This window comes from Pangasianodon hypophthalmus, chromosome 20, assembly GCF_027358585.1.
Source record: "Pangasianodon hypophthalmus isolate fPanHyp1 chromosome 20, fPanHyp1.pri, whole genome shotgun sequence".
Taxonomy (NCBI): domain Eukaryota; kingdom Metazoa; phylum Chordata; class Actinopteri; order Siluriformes; family Pangasiidae; genus Pangasianodon; species Pangasianodon hypophthalmus.
This window is the reverse complement of record NC_069729.1, coordinates 18,653,442-18,675,580: the sequence shown is the minus strand read 5'-3', so window position 1 is coordinate 18,675,580 and position 22,139 is coordinate 18,653,442. Positions and strand designations below refer to the sequence as shown.

The following is a 22,139-nucleotide window of genomic DNA, read 5'->3' as shown; positions in this document are numbered from 1 at the left end:
CTAGCTTAGCCTGGTAGCAGGAAGACAAATATTAACAGGAAATTTCACTAAACCGTGAGCGCAGACAAAGACGAACTCATTTTTCAGGAAAAAAAGAAAGATAACTACCAGACTGGTGAGCTGCTTTAGCCTTCTGCTATACATTTTACTTTTGTAGAGAACGTCCTTGAGGTTTCAACCATCTAACCATATACTTTGGGAGGAAAGGGAAATTTCTTCTTGTTTTCTAAAGACTAAAGTGTTCATGAACATGTTCAAGCATCACCTTAGAAAACTGCTTCTTGTTTCAGCAGCCAATAAAAAAGAAACACGAGCTCCTATGTCAGAGACATAACTAGCAGATTTGGGTAAAACCTTTCCTTTTTTTTTTTTTCCTCCCCAAAGCTTGTCTTCCAATGGAAAAAAAACCTGATAAATAAAGTAAAAAAAAAAAAAAATTTAAAAATCACTACTCATGCACTCCTCAAACAAACCTGGTATATTATATTTCAAATAATAAAAATAAAAAGATTTAATTAAGTAATACAAATAAAATAAAAACAGACAAATATAAAGCTTATATTGGAGATTGTTATTTAGCCTAGACTTTTCATAATTTACACCAGTAATTAATTTTTATTCAAATGTAATAAATTTTACGAATATGCAGACGGATCAAAACACATGACACGAGGGAAAAAAAAAAAAAAAAAAAAAAAAAAAAAAAACACAAGACAGTCAGTAATAAACAAACAAAACATTTTTTTAATGGTGTTTGGTTAGAAAAACATGACGTGTGATAATTACTGCTTAGAAACAAGCCAAAAAGCCAACAAACGAAACCAAGAATATCGAATAAACGTTATCAGACAATACTCTGTCATCGCTCCATGAAATCCACACGGGGTTAATTTGAGACGCTCTGTAGAAGCGTGATGTTGTCTCCTTTCAGCATGATCCGCCCTGTTGGAGAGCCAAAAGGACACGAGGTGAAATTACATAAAACTAAAAATAATAATAATAATAATAATAATAATAACAACTGATGAAGATTTTACCTAAAGGCTTCCTGTTTTTGGTCTTCATGTGCACTTCCTCTGCATCATCCAGAACCAAGTTCATGTACTCGTCAAAGCCCTATAATTGAAAAACAAACCAACAAAACCAAACAGCTAAATAAATGATTTCTTTAAACAGCCACAAGGAGTTCACTCCTTATATTTTCAGTGAGAACAGCTTTCAGATGAAGCCCTTGCTCTTAAATCTGTAAAATAAGCTTCATTAGTTTTTTAAGTTTTAATATTTCCGACAGTGTTGTTTCAAACTCTGTGTTACAAACAATCAGTGAGAAATAATTTATTTCATGTTTTAATGATTCAGAATCCTCTAAAAACAAAAAAGCCTAGGATTATCCACATCTTTACCCTAATAAAAAAATTCCAGGAACTATGAATATGCATGAATATGCAAATTAGAAATTGCAGCGAAATCTATCAATATACAACACGCCCACAATTGTGTCCCTCCCCCAGCTAACCAAATGTCCTGGTTCCACATTTCCAGCGCCATAATTCTCTAATAAATGTATTTTCTGAAATGCCATAACACTAATACGACAGTGCTTTTGAATTCTCCAATCTGATTGGTCAGAAGGTGTGGTCTAGAACAGCAGCTCTGACAGCAGTGAGGCTGCAGATCACATGATTATATTAATGCACTCATTCAAACAACATCGTTTCTATAGTAACAGCTTGTTCACAGGGACTTGTAGGGTGGACGATCACATACTTTAAATCTAGAAATAAACAGAATTATTTTGAATTAATAATGAAGAATTTACACATTTTGCTCTGGTGAAGAAATAAAGGGAGGCCACAATATTAAATGTAACTATTAAAAACTTATATGTTGGCAAATTGCTGTGCTCTAACAGGAATAAAACACTTTGGGATGTGCGGTTATAGGAAAACAATCAACTGCAGGGTAACAGTCACTATACTTTGCGTCTGGGCGCATCACACCACCCGGTCGTTGATTGTTTTGCTAAACCAGCATGACATGGAGTGTTTTATTCCTTACATGACTCTGTTTAACTCCAGCACAACAATTTTTTTTAACCAGTAAAGATAAATTAGTACATTAATGAGGTTGAGTGACAGTATCAGGGAATATAATTAAGACAGATTTGATTAGAATTGCATTCTGGTTTATATCACACTGTGGTTGAATTCTCGAAATCTGATTGGTCGGAAGGTGTGCTTTATTTCTGTATAACCGAGAAGCTCTGAAAGCAGTTCCAGCTGTAACATAACCGATAGGTTAATAAATTGATTAAAACAACCTGTTGTTCTTTAACAAAGTAAAATGTATAATCGTTGATATGGTGACGCTTTTGTAAGGAGACGTTTACTCAGCGTTTATGGAAGGAGTCTCAAGCGTCAGCGCTTTGTAACATTTACAGTGCTTTGTAAAGTTTCTCTGTAACATGACAAGCTGCTGTAATTGCTACAATGTAAGTGATAACACGAACTAACTCGTCTCATCGACGTTCCACAACATTAAATCTAACTATAAACTGTTAAACTGTGCGCCCTGTTGTTCAGTAACGAATTAAAAATCCTAATCGTTGGCAAATCGCTGTTATTTATCGACTGTGCTTTTATATGAAAACGAGCGTTATTCCTCACTTATTTGACACTCCATCCTGTAGCTTTCACCAGATTAAATGATTAACATACAGAAAATGCCGACATGCAACCGAGAGAATCTGACTACCGAAATACACACACAGTACCAACGTTATCGCTTGTTTTTAAACTTGTGCACTCAGTAATCATAATTATTCCTTCCACAAAAAAAAAAAAAAAAAAACAATCAGCAAGTCAATTTCAATGTGAGATCTAAGGCTTGCAAATCAGCACATGTGAATTCCACGTGAACGCGTACAGGGAGTGCTTGAGTGACGTCACGTCAACAGTAACAGTCAGTATCTAACACCACAGCATAGAAGATGTAGAGTGATGTAGTCTGATGTAGGACGATGTAGTGCGATGATGGGCGATGTGTGACGTAATGTGATGCAGGGTGGCGTAATGTGATGCAGGGGGTAATGTAGTGTGACGTAGTGTTATACAGTGTGATGCAGGGTAATGTAGTGTGTGATGCAGCGTGTGACGTAGTGTGATGCTGGGTGATGAAGTGTGATATAGTGTGATGCTGGGGATCACACTATATGTGATGTAGGGTGTGATGCAGGGTGTGATGCAGGGTGTGATGCAGGGTGTGACGTAGGGTGTGACGTAGGGTGTGATGCAGGGTGTGATGCAGGGTGATGTAGTGGGATGCAGGGTGTGATGCAGGGTGCGATGCAGGGTGTGATGCTGGATGTTCACTCACAATAATGCAGCCTTCTATCCGCATGTTGATCTGCTCATAAAGCCACACCTGGATACGGGATCGCTGTGAGGAAGAAAAGAATGACGGGGAGAATCACGTATGATTATCAAAGCCAAAATAATATCATGTGGACTAACTCGTATTGTATGTATAAAAGAACAATTTCCTAATTGTCTCTAAGAGACTTGATTCACACACAGGTCCTTGCATCTGGCTTTCTAATTTTTATAATAATACATAATCAAACAACTAACAATACTTAGGACCCCATCACCACAAGAATCCTGGTTTTGGGAACAGATTAATATTATTCACAGGAAAAAAATATTATGAAGATATATCTGGAGAGGATTCAAAGTAGTCTTGGACAAACATTACATTATTAAAACACTACATGTAAAAGTGCAATGTGAAAGAATTAATCAGTAAATAAAAAGTGACACTTACATTCTGTAGATACCTGAAAATAAGGTTCTGGGATGATAAAGTCAAGGCCAAGCAACAAGCATGAGCTGGACATTTGAGAAAAAAACGTACTTAAGAGCTATATGGAAAAAAATATCTTTTAATCTCAATTAGTGATGGGAATTCTGACTCGTTTCAGTGAGTCGGATCATTTAGTTCGGCTCACCAAAAAGAGTCGACTCCTTTGCCTCCCAATCGGCTCAATGGCTTTTTTTTTTTTTTTTTTTAAACCAAACAGTTTGAGAAAATTTGGTAAGTGATTCATCTTCTTTGCCTAATTATCAAACTGCTTCATTAAATCTTAATCTTTATTTTTTAAAAAAGAAAGAAAAAGCCTGCTCATATATGCGAGTAAAAGTTCACCTAAAAGATCCGATTCAAAGAGTCGAATCATTTGCGAAAGATACATCACTAGTCTCATTTGTAAAATCGAGATTATATGGAGATGACAGAATGGAAACTTGGAAACGTTATAAATTTTATGTTACTTATAAACATTAATGAGAACACACACACACACACACACACACACACACACACACACAAACCAAAAGCAGATTTTATATGCATTCACCACATAAAGGTTTAACAAAATACGCAAATAAAGATCAAAACTCGTATTTTCAGTACTGCTCCTATTAGCTAACAATAAAAAAACAGCTAAATTAACGAGTCCATTATCTAAATGAATGAGTTTGCTAGCTATGCTATGCTATGCTAACCGGCTAACAGCATGAAAGGATACAATGGGTTGCACCATAACCTTCTGGACCTTCTGCCCTTGTCCTCTGTACGCCATTCTTTAGAAATAAATTCAGTAAGTTCTTCTTTAAATGCAAAGAATTTGAAGGAAATGTAAGACTTTAGGCGCGTTAGACGAACTGTTCACGCTGCTACAGGCGACAATGGCCGCGCACCGGAAGTAGAATGACGTTATAGATGCGCATGTGTTCTAAAATGGCGCAGCGCCGCGCGCGTCTGGGAGGCGAGCTGTGTTCATAAGGCTACATAACACCTACATAAGCGCTTTATAACCACCACCAGTAGTGTGGTCCAGTACAGGGTAGTGAGTTATACCATGGCCTCATCGCCTCAGCTGATATAAACCTACTGTACAATAATAATAATAATAATAATAACAACAACAACAACAATAACATCAATATCAACAACAACAATAATAATAATAATAATGTTTTATTCCTTACATGTCTCTGTATAACTCCAGCACTTTTCAACAATTTCTTATTTTTTACCATTAAAGATACATTTAAGCACAGAGTAAAAACTAAGCCTGATGATCTCTTAATACATTAACGAGGTTGAGTTAATAATAATAATAATATTAATAATAATAATAATAAAAAAATAATAATAAAGACCCATTCATAAAGATTGCTTTTGTCAATTTCAGAGTCACTTTGATAGAAATGTTTGCTGGCTGATTCCATGATTGTGGTGTTGTTGAGTCCTTGGAAATTCAAGATTAAAAAGAGCTAGCTACTCTTATCTTCAGGATATCTTGTTGTATAAGATGTTTGCATGTGGTGATCTTTTGTTTTTCCTCCACCATGGTGTGATGGAAGCATTATGTTTTCAGGTTGTCCATCCATCCATCCATCCATCCATCCAAAATTCTCATTAGTGCGATATCCCAGGAACCAGTTGTTGAATGTTTGTAGGATTTATAAGGATTTATGATTGTAACCAACAGAAGAACTGATTAGATTTTGGAATTGATCCAAACCAGATCAAGCAAGCACACAGCAAGGTCAGATGTCTGAAATAGTTTTTCTTCAATAGCTTCCTTCAAGCTGGAGTATGCATTTGCATTTTATGCATTTCTTGCATAAAAGTTAGTAACAAGAAGGACGAGTTGTCTGTGGCAGAGGCGTCCCTGCTGAAAAGAGTCTGACTTGTTTGTTTGTTGTATTAGATGTTTGTAACTGATGATCACTTGTTCGTTTGTTGTTTGTTACTTGCGTAAAGTGAGTCTGAGAAAGTGACGATATAAATTAAACTTCTTTTTCTCGTATTTCTTCTTCTTCCTATTATTATTATTATTATTATTATATAGACAGAGTTTGTATAGCATTATTAAAACACAATTTCAAAGATCATGTATGTCCTTTTTAATATGCTTTTTTTTTTTCAAATATAAGAAAACTCTGACATTATTTTAACAACTGATCTTTGTAAGTAGACAAAAAGACTCCAGTTGAGCGAAGTGTTAATGAAGCATTACGTGTGTGTGACTGTTTGTGTGTATATACAAACCAAAGTGTATGTCTAGCTTTACCAGATTACCAAAATCATACCAGGTTTACAAGTGAATATTTTTAAAGATAAATTATAATGGACACTTGGGTGATACTAGAGACCTTATGCACATAAGTAGGCAATTAGGCAATTGGGGGGATAACAATACAATCTTGAAACAAGTTAAAATATGCATAACTACAAGATTTATAAAAGAAAAACATTATATATTATATAAAGATTATGCAACATACCTAATACTTTATATTATATTAAGGTTTTCATGTTATTTACTAATCTAATGCTTATTAGTGAGGTAGTAGGTAAAGACGAAATTTGGGTTTGCACTTGTATGTGTAATACTTTAATTAAAATCCTATTTTATATAAATTATGTATATAAATGTATATATTATATAAATAATAAATGATATAAATCATAATGTATATTAGACTTAGCAAAAGATCAAATTTGGGTGGCACTGTAAAACATTTATACTTGTATATATAATATTTACCCAAATAAAATCATAATATTCACAATGTACACAATATCTTTATATGATAAATTAACATATCACATCGCAAAACTTTAAATTAAAACAAGTGTTTGTTTTCCTTTGAAGGAAAAAAGAGAATTCTAACCAACTTGTGCGTTCCTGAACGAAGAAGTACGCACACGTTGGTGACGAAGTACGCAGACTCTGGTGACGACATACACACGTTGCTTATTGGTCAGAGTGTGTCAGTTCTGTTGTTGTTATAAAGGCGCTCTGAGGTGAGTACAATGGAACATTGAAAATAAATACAACGTTGAAATAATTAGATTAAAATATATATATTGCACGTTTGACATGTTTATGTACTGTACTACAAAATACAACCGGAGGAAAAATAAATCTGCTAAGCTACTTTAGCCAGCTAACTGATGCTAATTAGCTAGTTTTAGCTAGTTGAGTCACGGTGGTTAGCTTTCGCCGGATAGTTAACACATTAACACGTTAAATACAGATTTAAGTCATTAAGCATCACAAATATCTATCACAATTTTTATTTGAGAATTTTTAATATGATTTATATGACTTAGCACTGTGGAATATTTATTATTAAGTTAGACAGCTGTGCTAAAATGGCTAGTAACCGGCTCCAGTTCAGTTCTCTCCAGTGATGCGTGTAAAACAAACTATTTTTTTCCACATTAATTCCGCCAGGAATTAGAGAAAGAAAGTTTATTTTGATTTACATTATAATGTGTTTAATAACTTTTATTCCAGCATGTTAAAGTTAGCTTGCTTTTTTGGAAAGTGCTGCATCAGTGGCTGAGTGAACAATGACATCACACGTCACAGTACTGAGGTCAAAGGTCAAGGTTGCTTATTTCTCACATACATATTATATACATGTGATGTAATGTCGTGAACTGTTTTTCCTTAGGGCCTCATCCCACAGTGTAACCATGATACAGATTAAAAACAGAATATAATAAAATCAGGTAGACTATATGATAAAGTTTAGCAGGCTTTAGAGGAATGAAATGTAGAATATGAACTTACATAAATAGCATATGTTTAAAAAAAAAAAACAGATATACAGAGAGGTAGTGTGCTAAAAATGTATAGTCAGCTTGCTCCTCTACTGATTCAGTCATTTCTTTGGGTAAAAGAAAGCTAGTTTATAATCAAAACCACAAATTCCATCAAGCTAGTGTTGATTCGGATTGTTGTATAGACATATCTATAAGTTCTCAAATTTTTTCGAGCCGGCCTTATCTGGGAAAAAAAAAACTCAAAAAACCCCATTGTATAGATTTATTTTAAATTTTTATAAACTTTTTAAAGATCTGGCTCATTATTTAAAATTACGCAGTGATATTTTTGGCTGTTTATTCGAGCCATAGAGCTTTGTATTCCTGAATTTTCTTTGTTTTTGAGCTGGTGAGATTGGGATTAATAACAGGCCCAGTCGATTCACGTCATCAGTTAAACAGATCCGGAGTCTGTCCCAGGAACGCTGAGTCTGAGATGGGAATACATCCCGGACTGGATGCAATACAGTACATACACACTGACACCTAGGGGCAATTTAGACTCGCCAATCCACCTACTGCAGTGTGGGAGGAAACCGGAGAACCTGGAGGAAACCCATACAGGAGATCTTGTGAGATTTCACAGAGAACTGTGAGGCGGCGATGCTACCTGCTTAACCGCCGTGTCTCTTTAATCACTATAGTAACTCATTACAGTGACTCATTTCAAGAATTTCTCTGTATATAGATGCTCAAGCACTCTTTATGCACATGACAGTAAACTTGAAACTTAATAATTATCATACCTTTGATAATGTTGAGTTGTGATTTTCATCACTGTAAGAATTTTTTTTTTTAAATCACAGACTGGGCTTTTCCATTTCGAGGCCCAACTCTAGTATAACATCAGCTCTGGGTGTTGAGAAACTTTTCACTGGTGCCGTATTTCTTTTCCTCATCAGGGACTCAGGATGCTGCGATTGCGGTGCAAGGCCAAGAACGGGACTCATCTGATGCAAGGCCTGACGCACCAGTCCTGTGTTCAGGAGCTGAAAGACAAGGTGGAAGAGCTGACAGGAATCCCGTGCGACGTGCAGAAGATCATGGTGGGCTACCCACCCTCGAGCTTGGATCTCCGCAACGGACAGGCACATCTGAAAGATTACCCTATAAAATCCGGTGAGGAGGTGTAGAGCAGCGGTGAAAAACACACAGCCCGATAATGGTTCTAATCTCGCTCTCCAAATGAAATTAGAGTTCGTGTTCAAAATTAAAATAGTCTTATGAACCTTAATTGAACTGGGAAAAAAGCTGGTCTCTTTTTTTCCCACTAGGGGGCAATATAGATATGTAATGTATGAACTCATATTGACTTGCTTTACACCACTGAGACAGCGTCCATGTCATGTGACCTTTTATGCAGAATGCAGACCAGCATTTTAATGTAAGATATTAGTTTATAGATTGATTTGCCAGTTTATTAGGTACACCTACTATACAGGCACAAAAAACAAAGTGGTTTGTTTTGGACAGAAAAGCGAGGCTTTGTTTATCGTCGATCACATGATTCTCTGAAAATGATACAAGCCTCGATGCAAAGCTTTAACAGGATTTCTTCTACCTACTCGAAACAAGCCTCGGAGCCTCAGTATCAAATGTAACGTCACTACGGGCTGCGGACCTGGGTCGGCCCGATAAAGGTTCTGATCCTGCCCAACAAATGATTAGTGATTAGGATCCACCTTTTATATTAAAATCATCTTATGCCCTGGGATTTAATCAAAAGATTTATAAAAGAGCTAGTCTCTGTGACTCCACCTGAGGGCAAATATAGTCCTTCTCCTGTTATAAAACTCAAATAGTTATGTGGTTATTTCTAGAAATTAAGAATATATTTAGAAGTTGAAGTTGTTTTTTTTTTCCCTATTTATTTTTCAGGATGTAAATTGACTTTGGAACAGAATTGCAAAGAATTTGGTTTATATCACACAGTAGTGTCTGCCATGATTTTATTAATTTTTTTAAATCTGTAGAATATATTTTGAAATGTCAAATCAGTCTTGAAATTGGTATCAGAAAAACAAACACGTCATACATTTTCTATTTGCTAGTGTATAAAAAGGTCTAAGTGATGCCTCGAAAGCTTGTAAACTGCGTTAATCTTTTTTACAGCCCAGTTTTTCTAAATACAGCCTGGAGAATAATCACCAGATCATTTCAGTTTGATTGCTTTCTAATCTAGCGATAGACAGTTGGGAGGTACAGCTGCACATAAGTGTCCTTTTCCTGTCTGTCTGTTCTCATGGTTCCTGAATTCTCTCCTAGGAGACACGCTAATTGTAGAGGAGGAAAAGAACAAGCCTAAAGTCACCACGCCGAAAACCCCTCTCTTGGACTGTACACCTGTGCTGGAGCGTCGCACTGTACCCGCTGACAACTCGTGTCTGTTCACTAGCGTTAATTACGTGGTGGAGGGAGGCGTGTATAACGCGGCCTGCGCGCCCGACATGCGCCAGCTCATTGCCCACATCGTAGCCAGCGACCCCACCTCGTACTCCGAGGCCGTGCTGGGGAAAAGCAACGAGGACTACTGTGCTTGGATCCGCCGCAGTGACACGTGGGGTGGCGCCATCGAGCTCTCCATCCTGTCTAAGTTCTACCAGTGCGAGATCTGCGTGGTTGACACGCAGACAGTCCGCGTGGACCGCTTCGGCGAGGATGCCGGCTACGGCAAGCGCGTGCTGCTCATCTACGACGGCATCCACTACGACCCGCTGCAGATGCTCGTGCCCGGGACGGACTGCCCGCCGCAGACCATCTTCTCCACTTCTGACGATGTCATCCTGGCGCAGGCGCTGGAGCTGGCCGACGAGGCGCGCCGCAAACGCCAGTACACGGACGTGAACCGCTTCGCGCTGCGCTGCATGACGTGTCAGACTGGTCTGGTTGGACAGAAGGAGGCGAGGGAACACGCCAAGGAGACGGGCCACACCAATTTCGGCGAGGTTTAAAACTCGGCTGCTCACAAACGTCAAACGTGTCTGTTACCACAACGCTACATGTTCTCATGATTTCACAGCTGTGTCTCAGTGCTGTTCTCTACCTCACGTTATTCTGATCCCCCTCCCTTTCAGTATTGCAGCTATGGATGACACTGGGTATTGACGTTCTCAAGTTTGAAGCATTAATTTGGTGTGTGTGTGTGTGTGTGTGTGTGTGTGCGCGCGCACAGGTACAGTATTGTAATAACATTTTTAAAAAAATTTATTAGTAGCAGTTGAGTCTGTTGCCTAATCGACTGAGCCTCGATTCAAACCAAAACTTAAGGGTGCTTTCACATATGCAGTGTTTAGTCTGTTTGAATCGAACGATTCAAACGGAGCGATTTGGCGCAGTTTGTTTTTGCAGGTGAGAACACAGCAATCGCACTCGGGTGAGGACCGAAACAACCGGTCCGAGGGCGTGTGAGTAAGGTGGACTCGGTGCGGTTCCAGTCGAACTCTAGCGCTGAATCGACTTAAATACAGGAAGTGAATGAAGCATGTCGTGTGTTTTGGGTTACGGATGACATGTTTCTGTAGATGCGAGCTGCTAAAATGAGCTGCGAGGAGCAAACCGAGCCAAAGGACAGAGGTGTGGTACTGCAGAAATGTGATGTTTTGGAGAATATAAACAGTGGATGCGATACACAAAACGTCTAGTGATATACTGAAAGCGTCCTCGCTGTTCTCTGTGCTCGGGTGATTATTATGATTTTTATGCACACTTGGCAAGGGCTTGCTTACTTTATTCTGTCATTTAAAAATTCTACACATGCTTTTTCAGCCCTACAACCCCCTCAGTCAGTGTTTTCTTTTGCTTTTTGTTTCCACTATCAATTTCGCTCTGATTCGGACTCAGACCAGATGACCCGATAAATAGGTGTGAAAGCACCTTCTAACTTACAGAACCATCACAGAGAAAATGGCATCATCACATTTGTTGCACATTTTCTAGGGATGCATTACTTTTTTTTTTTTTTAAATTTTCATTATGGTACAGATATCACAACTTTATGTATCAACCAAACCCAATGTTGATCCAGTACTGACGCCCTCACAGTAACATTTGCCTAAATCGGAGGCGTGATGGTGATGTAAGACTTTAAGACAATTTGTGTCATGCGTTCACGTGCATGATCTGCGTTCTGTCAGTCAACATCACAGGCATTCACGGCATAAAATACATCAGTGAATCCGGCGCTCTGTTACACAACTAAAGGAAAAATCCACCCTCAACAAAGTGCATATTAATCTTTAGTATTAACGTGTGACCTTTGTAATGACATTTTCTGACTTTTTTTTTTAAGTTTAAACTTCTTTCACTGACTTGTTACTCTATTTTTAATGGTTTCCTGCATTTCACCTTCAGATAGTAGTGCAGTGGGATTTAGCTCTTGCTTCATCTTTACATATAGAGGGTGATGCAGCGGCGCTTTAGTCCTTTAATCTGTCCAGCTCTCTCATCTCCTCATCTGTACACTCTGCTCAAACAGCTCAGCTTCCAAAGCTTCAGCTTTTCACGCTAATACCACCTTCGATGCCATCACGCTTGTCATCTCGTACACCGCTAACTAGCCAAGCCGAACAGTTCAGCTGCATCATTTACCTGCATTGCATCCTGGGACTTTAAGTTCAACTTTTGCACCAATCAACAAATTAGCACCAGAATCCCTAAACACATCATAAATATTTCAATATAAAGATATTTAATGTGTTTCAGGGTGAAGTTTTCCTTTAATCTGGTGTAGAGAGAGCATTCAATGTGATGCTTTCAAGCCGCAGTGCTTTTGAGAAACTCGGCTCAGATTACAGTCCGATCCAGCGATCCAGTTTTGGTATTGGATCAGTACATCCTTTACGTTCTCAGAACCATCGATGGCACTACATGGTCTTAAACGCTCAGTGTCTGAATATTAACTGTTACTTGAAGTGCTTGCAGAGGTGTACGATGGTGAACACAGTTCTGTATTTGCTCTTATCTGAGCTTCTCATCTGAAGTATTTATTAAACTTCATGAGAGTTCAGGCCTTCATGTTTGTTTGTAGAGGTAACGGTGCTGATGGTGGACTCAGTTACACATTAAATTGCGCAGTGGTGTGCATTTCTGTTAACGGCATATGCAAAACACTTTGCAGATTGGCTCTGAAGTTTGTTTTAGCGACTGCTGTGGCAGAGAGTTGTTGGTTTTGTTTTGTTGGGTTTTTTTTTTCTTCAGTGGAGAATTGTGTCATATCAGACTTTACTGAAACACTGGGGCAAACATTACTCCATAACTTTATTGCGTATACTAAGTACGAGTGGATAAACAGTATACAGAATGTATTCCAGTTATGAAAACTCAATGCATTTACAGTCAGGTATTGTCCACACACTACAAAGCTTTCTAAGTTATTTTACGATTTTAATTTTTTTTCCAAAATTGTTCCACTGTGAGGCCAAAGGAAATCTGTTAATATCATTAAACTGTTCTCTCTCCTTTTTTTTTTTTTGTTAGATTTTGAAAATAGTATAGTTTCTTTGTGTTATTAATGTGAGATTAAATCTTCATTACTGAGTAAGATGTGAGTGGGCGAGAAACTGCATGTTGAAGTGGTGAAAAAAGAAATAAAGGTTACGTTGCGGCATCACGTTGTTCGACTGAAGGTACAAGAAGGTTTCCACCAGATTTAGTACATCTGGTGGTGTGCTGTTTTTTTTCATGAATGCAAATACACTAAAGGAACATGGGACATTTTTGATAAACAGCTGTTTATGAAAATGCCCAAAATTCATATGACTTGAGGTGATTTTATTTGTATAGCACTTTTAACAATAGATTAATATTATTATACCACAGCACTGAATTTTCAGTTCTGATTGGTCATAAGGTGTTGACGTTCTATAACAGCTGTAAATCGCAGGTTTGTATTAATGCACTTGTTGTAATATATAATCATTGCGTATGCTCCATGGAAATAGATTTAAAAAAAAAAAAGTTTGTAGTTGTTGATATGCTGAAGTTTTATGAGGAGTTTGTTTATTTAGCATTTATGGAAGGAGTCTCCACTTCCATAAGTCAGCCCATTGTATCATTCAGTAAGTTTTCCACAACGGGGAAGTCTTCACGCAAGAGAACTTCGCGTTTTGTGATTTCTCTGTAAAACGACAAGCTGCGTTTTCTGATTTATTAACATCAAGAGAGAGAAAGAAAAGAGGCTGGTGAGGGAACGACTGTTTACAGCTGCTATAATGTAAGTGATAACAGGAGTTAACATGTTTCACAGACATTCCACAACATGAAATGTAACTATAAACAGATAATAATTTTTTTTAAAAATAAAAACTGTAAGTGTTTGCAAATTGCTGTGGTATAAGAGGAATAAAACACTTCAGGATGTGGTGTTATAGGAAAGTAATCCACTTCAGGTAATAATTACTCCACTTTGTGTCTGGCTACAACACACCAACCCTGTCACTGATTATTTTATAATAACAGCACGACCCCAAGTGCTTTATTACTTATCATAGTCCAGGTCTATATCAAGCTCTATCAGGCAACATTGAAAAGGGAAAACTCCCTGAGAGGACATGAGAAAGAACCCTCAAAAAGGAACAGACTCAACAGGAAACTGATCCTCTTCTGCTTAAAACCCTGCCAGCTTACCAAAACTCCCCATGCCCATCAACCCTCAGACCTGCAGCGTAATCTAAAAGAAGAGTAGTTTGCAAAAAGATTCACAGTATAGATAAAAAGTAAAAAGTTAAAGTGTAAACCACTTTAAATTACGTTTTTAACTGTAGTGTGTGGTGGGTGAGGAATAACATACAATGGCGCTGCTTCATTCACGAACAATTCAGCACTTTGATTCAGCTCTTTCATTCAGCATTTTGATTCGGTTCTTTGATTCAGAATTTTGATTCGGCTCTTTGATTCAACTCTTTGATTCAGCATTTTGACTCAACTCTTTGATTCAACTCTTTGATTCAGCATTTTGATTCGGCTCTTTGATCAGATTATTTTAAATTAACACTAGGAGCCGACTCGCATTTCTAAGAAGCAGTTTTTATTCTGTAATTGTTATATCAGCCTACAGATCGTTAAATCTAGTTACAGGCTCATAAACCGTTTTATTTCTGAAAACCGGCAGTGCTGGAGAAAGATCCGTTTGGGAGTCGAAAGAGCCGACTCTTATTGGTGAGCTAAACTGCACCTTAATCTGAAAGAGCAACTGTGCGTTAAATGCCTGATTAAACAAGACGTTTCTTCAGTTTAAATTAATGATTAAAACTATCCGAGTTCCAGACATCAGAAGAATATGAACTAGAAACAACTAAAACAGGATTACACTAATCCTCAATACCTCCCTACTTCCTCTATAAAATGAGTAAATTCCTGAGCTCACCTGTGCGCGAGGCCGCTCTGTTTCCTGAACGGTGATTGGTTGTTGTGTCCACGGTGGCTGCGTTTTGATTGGTTACCGGTAGTCCGACGTGTTGCAGGGCAATTTATACTAGTTTATGGGTGCAGGATCTCAAAGTGCACTACTCCCACACACATTTAGTGGTCAGACACTGGATTAGCTGTGGTGTTCTTCAGGACAGGTAAGTTAAGGTTCACTATTCAGTCAAACAAACTTAGCATATATATAGATCTATAGCCTAGATATTGTGTGCACAATTGGATAGAAGTTTACAGTAGTGTTGGCCTGGTAGTTTGACACTATTTATCAGGGCAGGATGTGGTTTGGGACACAGCCTATGATGCAGACTCCCAGATATTTTAGGCTGATATTAGTGATTGACTTTCTAGAAATGATAAATGCGTATTTATGTCTTATTATGACTGTAAAAGATTATCTAATGGACCATAATAGACCAGTGCCACTTCATATGCATCCACAGGCCTACATTTGATCTTTTCCCACTAATTAAACAGTAGAATAATAAATAAATAATAAATTTTCCATCAAAATCATTTCACCCACACACAAACGCACACACACCGACACACAGATTCACTTTAATATAAAAAAGGATGACCGTAAAATCACGTTAAATTACTTTTTTATTCGTCTTTAATGGCTGCAGAATAAGATTTGGTTTGCGAACGAATCGACTCTTTGATTCGACTCTCTTCAATTAACATTGGGAGTCGATTCGCATATCTGAAAAGCATTTTTTCCCCTGTAAATAAATAATGTTAGCAAACAAATCGTTAGCTAGTTACACTTTCACTCATTACTCATTAAGTGTTAATCAAAAAGAATGTGTTAAATCCTTAAACTGATGAATCTTAAAGTGCTGGAGAAAGAGCCGTTTAGGAGCCGAGTCTTTTTGTTGAGTTAAATGAATTTGACTCCGTGAAAGGAGCCTGTAATCCCATCACTAACACTAGGAAGTATTTAGCTCCTTATAATAAAACAGACCTTACATTATAATAGCTAGTGTAAATATAATATGTATTGTAAATGTAAATAATGTTAATAAACTTACATTATAAATAATTATTAAAATAAGTGATCTTTACCAATATTCAGTGCGGAAATGGCCTAGTGTACAGAGTACAGTTTTACTTTCATTATGAGGCTTATAAAAAGTCAGATGTTAAGCTATTCATATGAAGATCTGGTAGACTTACAGTTTAGGTGAGTAAGTAGAAAACAACACATATATCATTAAAATAATAATTAAAAAAAAACAGTTTATTATGATAGTTATTTGGTAAATCAGATGAGTAGTGTGAGAGAACAGCGCTGATTAGATCAGATCAGCTCTTTGGTGTAACCCAGTTCACTGGTGTGACTGGTTTAATGATATGGACTTTGTACATGGAGTTATAAACTTTACACAAATGGTTTTCATCACTGGAATGACCCTCTAAAATCATAAAATCAGTGAATTGTGTGAAAGTGATCTGAGGCAATGTGAACAGAAACCCAAGCACTATGTATTTATTTTTTTGCAAATCTGGACATGATCTATTATTTGGGCTTCACATACCGGAGACCAGAGACTCTCAGCCACCATTTCAATTTGCATCACACCGAGTTGTGAAAATATTATACTCAAACACATCACATTCAAACAGGAGGAAGTGGAGTTCACAGTGATGTGCAGATCACACTGATGTGCAAATGCATGAACTATAGAGAGGCAGGAGGATTTTTTGGGGGGTAAATGTATATTTTTTAACCCTGCTGGAGATAATCCACTCGTACCAGCACCACACACACGACCATATCAGTGTCATGGTGCTCCTACAGTGAGCAAACTCACAGATCATCCGTGTCCTCTAACATTTATACTGAACATGGTCCCACATGTTACTTGTTCAATACATAATAAAATGCTCAAATAGTATATGTTAAGTTATTAATAGTAAAAAAAAAAAAAAAATCTAAACCATATTTTTTACACACTTACACTAAACTGCATGTGATGTCAGTCTTCATAGGTGAAGAACAGTCTCACATTGTAATTGCTTCTGCTTCTGCATTAATAATTTATAAGGCATCGAGTTCAACAATACGCACAACTTCATGATAAGACGAGAAAAGCATTTCCGCTGCCGTGCCAAACAGCAACATGAAGAGACACATGCACAGAAACACGGACAGCACCAACAGCTGTGATCGAATCATCAGCTTCAACTCTCGAGCTGTGAGTCTAACGTCCTTTCCTGAATTTGATTCAATCCAATTTCATTTGAGTTGATTTTGCATGAACACACTAATGAATTACTTTTTAAGCCAGATTCAATAATATGTTCAATAATATGATAATAAATATATGTATGTTATATGCATTGATGATAAAATGATACTGATAAAACTGTAATTTTGTGAATTGCAAATCAATTAGAGATCTGTGAATCTGTCACTGAGGTCTATGAATCTCATTTAACTGCGAAAAATCCTCATTTATTTGTTCCTGTTGCTCTTTAAAGCCATAAAGTGACATGTAAATAAATGACAAATAGACTGTGTGATTAATAATTCACAAAAATGTAAAAATTGCGTTACAGATCAGGGTAGAGATTTACAAAATCAAAACCAGAGTCTCAGACTACAACTCCAGAATTATTAGCATTATTCAAGATACTTCTCAAATGCTACTGTAGAAATAAATAATTGCACATAATTAATTTTTCCCTCTCATTACACTTTAAAAAAAAAAAAAATTAAAGAATTTTCAACAATATAGCCACCCCTAAAATAATGTCCACAAATGGGCCATTAACAATATTAATTGTGGGGGTGCCAATAATTCTGAAACCAGCATTTTGCAAAAAATGCACTAAAAAGCCATTTAAAGTCTGAACATGTATTACAAATAAAACTATACACTGTTCCTATGCATGTAAGCTTAAGGGTGCCAATATTTCTGGAGTCGACTTTATTGCATTGTACCTCCCTGCTTGTGCATTTCTGTCCTGCATTTTGCACTTTATGTCCCGTCTTACACTGTGGTCATGTATTATGTTGTGGAGAAATTAATTTCATTACCACCGTATGCATGTATATAGACAGGATGACAATAAAACTATTTCACTTGCCTTGTTCCTGGGATGTGGTGCTTACCTTTCAGTGTGTGTGTGTTTGCAGAGTGATGGTAGCTCACAGCATCTCTCTGCAGAAGAGACGGCTTGTCTCACATTTTTGGAGGAGACCATCGAGTCCATAGTTACAGAGGATAGTGCTCTGTCCAGTGATGATGCCCAATCTTCTGGAAACACGATTGGCAAAAACCATCACGTCACATGCAGCGTTCATCAGGACACGTAAGTTTGCGTTGAGGTTTACTGCGTGTTCAGTCAAACTGAAATATATAGAGCTCTATAGTCTAAATATTGTGTATACAGTTATACAGTGAAGGGAAATAAATATTCGGACACATTTGTTTTTGTTATTTAATATACTTCCAGTGCGTATGTCCACCTCAAATTCACACACTTAATGTCTTTTGACTTTGTACTTATAAATATGAATGAAAAAGTATGTATTCCTAAGCATAAACAAAAATATGTTTTAAAAATTAAACTGATAGGGATAAAAGTATTCAGGCACCCCAAATTACCAACATTAGTACTAGCAGTATTAGCAAAGCAATTACAGCTTCAAGGCGCCTTACGGTGAGAAGTAATTCACTTTGGAGCATTGTGGTTCAATTCTGGCCCATTCCTGATAGATAGATAGATAGATAGATAGATGGATGGATGGATGGATGGATGGATGGATGGATTTTATTGATCCCATGAGGGAAATTTTTGAAAATCATTGGAAATTCATTGGATTTTCATTCATTGGAATCATTGGACTTTCAACTTGAAAATCATTGGAAATTCTTAGTAAATCTTCAATTCCACAAATTTATGAGGATCCCTCTGATGGACTCACACTTTCAAAATCTGCATAAAAAATTTTAATGGATTCAAGTCAGGAGTCAGGAGTCAGCAATGCAAGGCCTTCTTGAGTTATTTTGGCTGTATGTTTGAGGTCGTTGTCATGTTGAAACTTCCATCTTCCCCCTAAATTCAGTTTCTTTCGCTGACGAGATTAAATTCTCCTTTAATATATCGTTCGCTCCATTCATGCTTCCTTTGATGATACCCCAGCCCCATATCATGATGCTCCCACCTCCATACTTCACTGTAGGTATGGTGTTCTCAGGATCATATGAACAACCCTTCTTTCTCCAAACATGACCAGCTGAATTTTTGCCGATCAGTTATATTTTAGTTTCGTCTGACCAGAGTATATTGTCCCAAAGGATTTGTGATTAGATTTTAGACATGCATCTCTGTGCTTCCTTTTTAGCAGAGGAGTTGCATGTGAGAGCAGAGATTACTACGGTGCTTATTGTTCTCTGTGTAACTGTTGTTCCTGCTGCTTTCAGGTCATCCCGCAACTCTTTTCCAGTGACTGCTGGCTTGCAGGATCTCTCTGCAGAAGAGAAGGAATGTCTCAAGTTTTTAGAGGACACCATCGATTCCATAGAGGATGGAGGTCTGTCCATGGATGATGCTGAGTCTAGGAACATTATGGGCAAAAAACATCACATCAGTCCAAAAAAGAATTACCTGGTTCCTACACCTCTTGTCCTGGCAATCAGCAATGGTAATATCCCTCTCAAAAAAGGAATGGTATCTTCCAAGGAAAACCCCCTACCAAATAAGGATAATAGCCCTCCGAATGATCAACCATCATCTGATGATGCACCCCGTTGGGGGCTTTTGTCCTATGATGAGCTATGCAAGAGTGTCTCCATGATAAAAACCTCAGTTGATAAGCAACCTTCTGCACATGGTGGCCAGATGTATTCTAAAAAACCCCAGAACATTTCAGAAAGCTGTTGCAGTAAGCCCAATCCTCCACCCATAGCCCCTAAGCCCAAGATGATACCTTCACATGTAGCCATTTTGAATCATAAAGGACGCATCATCCCTAATCCAGAGTCAAATCTGCATCACTTATCTACATCTCGTGAAAATCGTGGTTTGATGAGACCAGACAAGGCCAAGCTAAAGGAGGATGTAATACCAGAAAACCAGAAGGACTAGAAGGACCAACTGGACAAGTCTGGAATGAAGTTGGAGAGCAGTGAGGCCAACGATAAGCAATTAGCACTCCAAAAGCTATCGCATGCCCTGAGCTTGAGCCTACCGATGGCTTCTGACATAGATGAGGACCATCGATGGGCTCTAAGGAAACTAAGATTGCTTAAAGACTAAGTATTGCCAAACAGTCAACTCCAGAATTATTGGCACCCTTTGTTGACTATCTAAGTTAAATAATGCTTAGACATATAACAATTAACAATTAGACAGATAACAATTAGGCATATATGGATACTGTATAGTTTTGTTTTAAAAATTATTGGCAACTCACAATTAACAATTTTGTGCTGCCTCATGTACAGAGAATAACAGAATTGAATCGACAGCTTCCTGTAATGTCTAACAAGGTTTCAGAGACCTGGACACTTGTAGAGGATCTTGGACACTAGCTTGGAACAGATGTAGATGATCATGGACCTTGTAGAGGACTTTGGATGCTTCTTCAGTTCAGACCATAGGATTTCACCATGGTTGAAATTCAACAGAGATTGAGATGGTCATTGCAAAACTGATTTTATGTTTGTGCAACTATTTCTGTGCTGATTTATTATCTAGGGTCATTATCTTGTTAGAAGCTCTATCTATGGACAAGACTTAACCTCCTGCAAGAGGCAACCATATTTTGGGCTAAACTATCCTGGTACTTAGTAGAATTTATAATGCCATCAATCTGCACACGAGTCCCTGAAACCGAGCCACAAAACAGCAAAAAACAAAACTGACACACCACTGTTTTGAGATTTTGGGTGCTTTTTGCATGAATGCAGGATCCGTTTTTCACCAAACGTTTATGCCACAAAGTTTGATGTTAGTTTCATTTGACCTCAATGAATGATTCCAGTTGTAGCTCCGATGGGTCTTGGAAAGGGCTTCTTTCTTTACAACCATACAATCTTTCCAAACAGCTTGGTGTATAATCTACTTTTGATTAACAATCCCGAGAGTCAAGCTGTCTAAGCTGTCTAATATTTTGGGAAAATTTGAATCATCTGCTATAGTTTGTGCATTTCATACAATCATTTCTGATCATTCTCTTGAAGGGTGCCAATAATTCTGGTGCTGAATTTATGGATTTCAGAGACCAACAGTATAAGCAACAGGCAGTGAAAATATATTGTAATATCAACCAGTTGCCTTCGATACAATAACAATGACTTCTTCGACAACATATTTTTCTCTTGAGCTCCAGTATCAAGCCTCAGATTTGTTTAAGTTTTCAGTCCGTTCGTGCGGTTTGAAAAACAAATCTGTCACAGTGTTGCCTGCATATGCACATGAACACATGAATGACAGTGTATTCAGCACTCAGATTAAAGACTGCCATCTTTAGAACTGTGAGTTCACCAGTGTGAACGTATAAAATAATGATGATTTTATAAACTACACTTTAAACTGCACTTTCACCAAGTTGTACTTTAATAATACATCTGATTTGGACAGTGATACAAATTTCAGTGCAATGATAAATAGTATAATCACTCGTTTATGGATAGCAAAATACTAGTGCAAGTCCATGAAAATGGGTAGCTTGTATTAGAAACTAATAGATTGTACAAAACTGACATTTTCATCAGTCAAAGTCATGTAAGAAGACAAGAGGACTGAGATCACAGTCTACAATAACAGCCTACAAAAATAAATGTCACAGGCAATGACTTTCACTTTATATAAAGGCTCCTTTATCAAACGTTTACAGCATTAGCGCTGATAAATTCTCAAATCTGATTTGTCAGAAGGTGATTCATTTTCTATAAACACACAGCTATGAATTACTGCTGGCTGAATCACAGGTTTATATTAATGATCTCATTCTAATATTCTTTTTGCTTCTATAGAAACTGCTGACACAGGGATTTGTACGCTCACATAATTTAAGTCTA

General features: G+C 37.4%; 3 protein-coding genes across 4 annotated transcripts; 2 read left to right on the top strand and 1 right to left on the bottom strand.

Moving 5' to 3' along the window:
* Window positions 1-724: 724 nt before the first annotated feature.
* snrpe (small nuclear ribonucleoprotein polypeptide E) lies at window positions 725-4,774 on the bottom strand. The gene is made up of 5 exons (XM_026932794.3): window positions 4,586-4,774; window positions 3,823-3,849; window positions 3,376-3,438; window positions 1,038-1,116; window positions 725-942 (listed from the first exon to the last, which is right to left on the bottom strand). Exons 1-5 carry the CDS (start codon window positions 4,637-4,639, stop codon window positions 887-889), a joined length of 279 nt encoding a protein of 92 aa, XP_026788595.1. The 5' UTR covers window positions 4,640-4,774; the 3' UTR covers window positions 725-886.
* A 1,994-nt stretch (window positions 4,775-6,768) lies between these two features.
* yod1 (YOD1 deubiquitinase) lies at window positions 6,769-13,288 on the top strand. 2 transcript variants are annotated; one of them, XM_026933010.3, is made up of 3 exons: window positions 6,769-6,876; window positions 8,586-8,802; window positions 9,949-13,288. In XM_026933010.3, exons 2-3 carry the CDS (start codon window positions 8,595-8,597, stop codon window positions 10,632-10,634), a joined length of 894 nt encoding a protein of 297 aa, XP_026788811.1. In that variant the 5' UTR covers window positions 6,769-6,876; window positions 8,586-8,594; the 3' UTR covers window positions 10,635-13,288. The 2 variants fall into 2 exon arrangements, with proteins under 2 accessions (XP_026788811.1, XP_053082980.1); XM_053227005.1 differs by lacking the exon at window positions 6,769-6,876 and having other exon boundaries at window positions 6,883-8,802.
* Window positions 13,289-13,439: 151 nt separating this feature from the next.
* On the top strand, window positions 13,440-21,712 carry zgc:158258 (uncharacterized protein LOC791186 homolog). The gene is made up of 4 exons (XM_026932917.3): window positions 13,440-15,245; window positions 17,154-17,303; window positions 18,248-18,423; window positions 19,539-21,712. The coding sequence occupies exons 2-4, from the start codon at window positions 17,229-17,231 to the stop codon at window positions 20,200-20,202; spliced, it is 915 nt and encodes a 304-aa protein (XP_026788718.3). The 5' UTR covers window positions 13,440-15,245; window positions 17,154-17,228; the 3' UTR covers window positions 20,203-21,712.
* The last annotated feature ends 427 nt before the right edge of the window (window positions 21,713-22,139 follow it).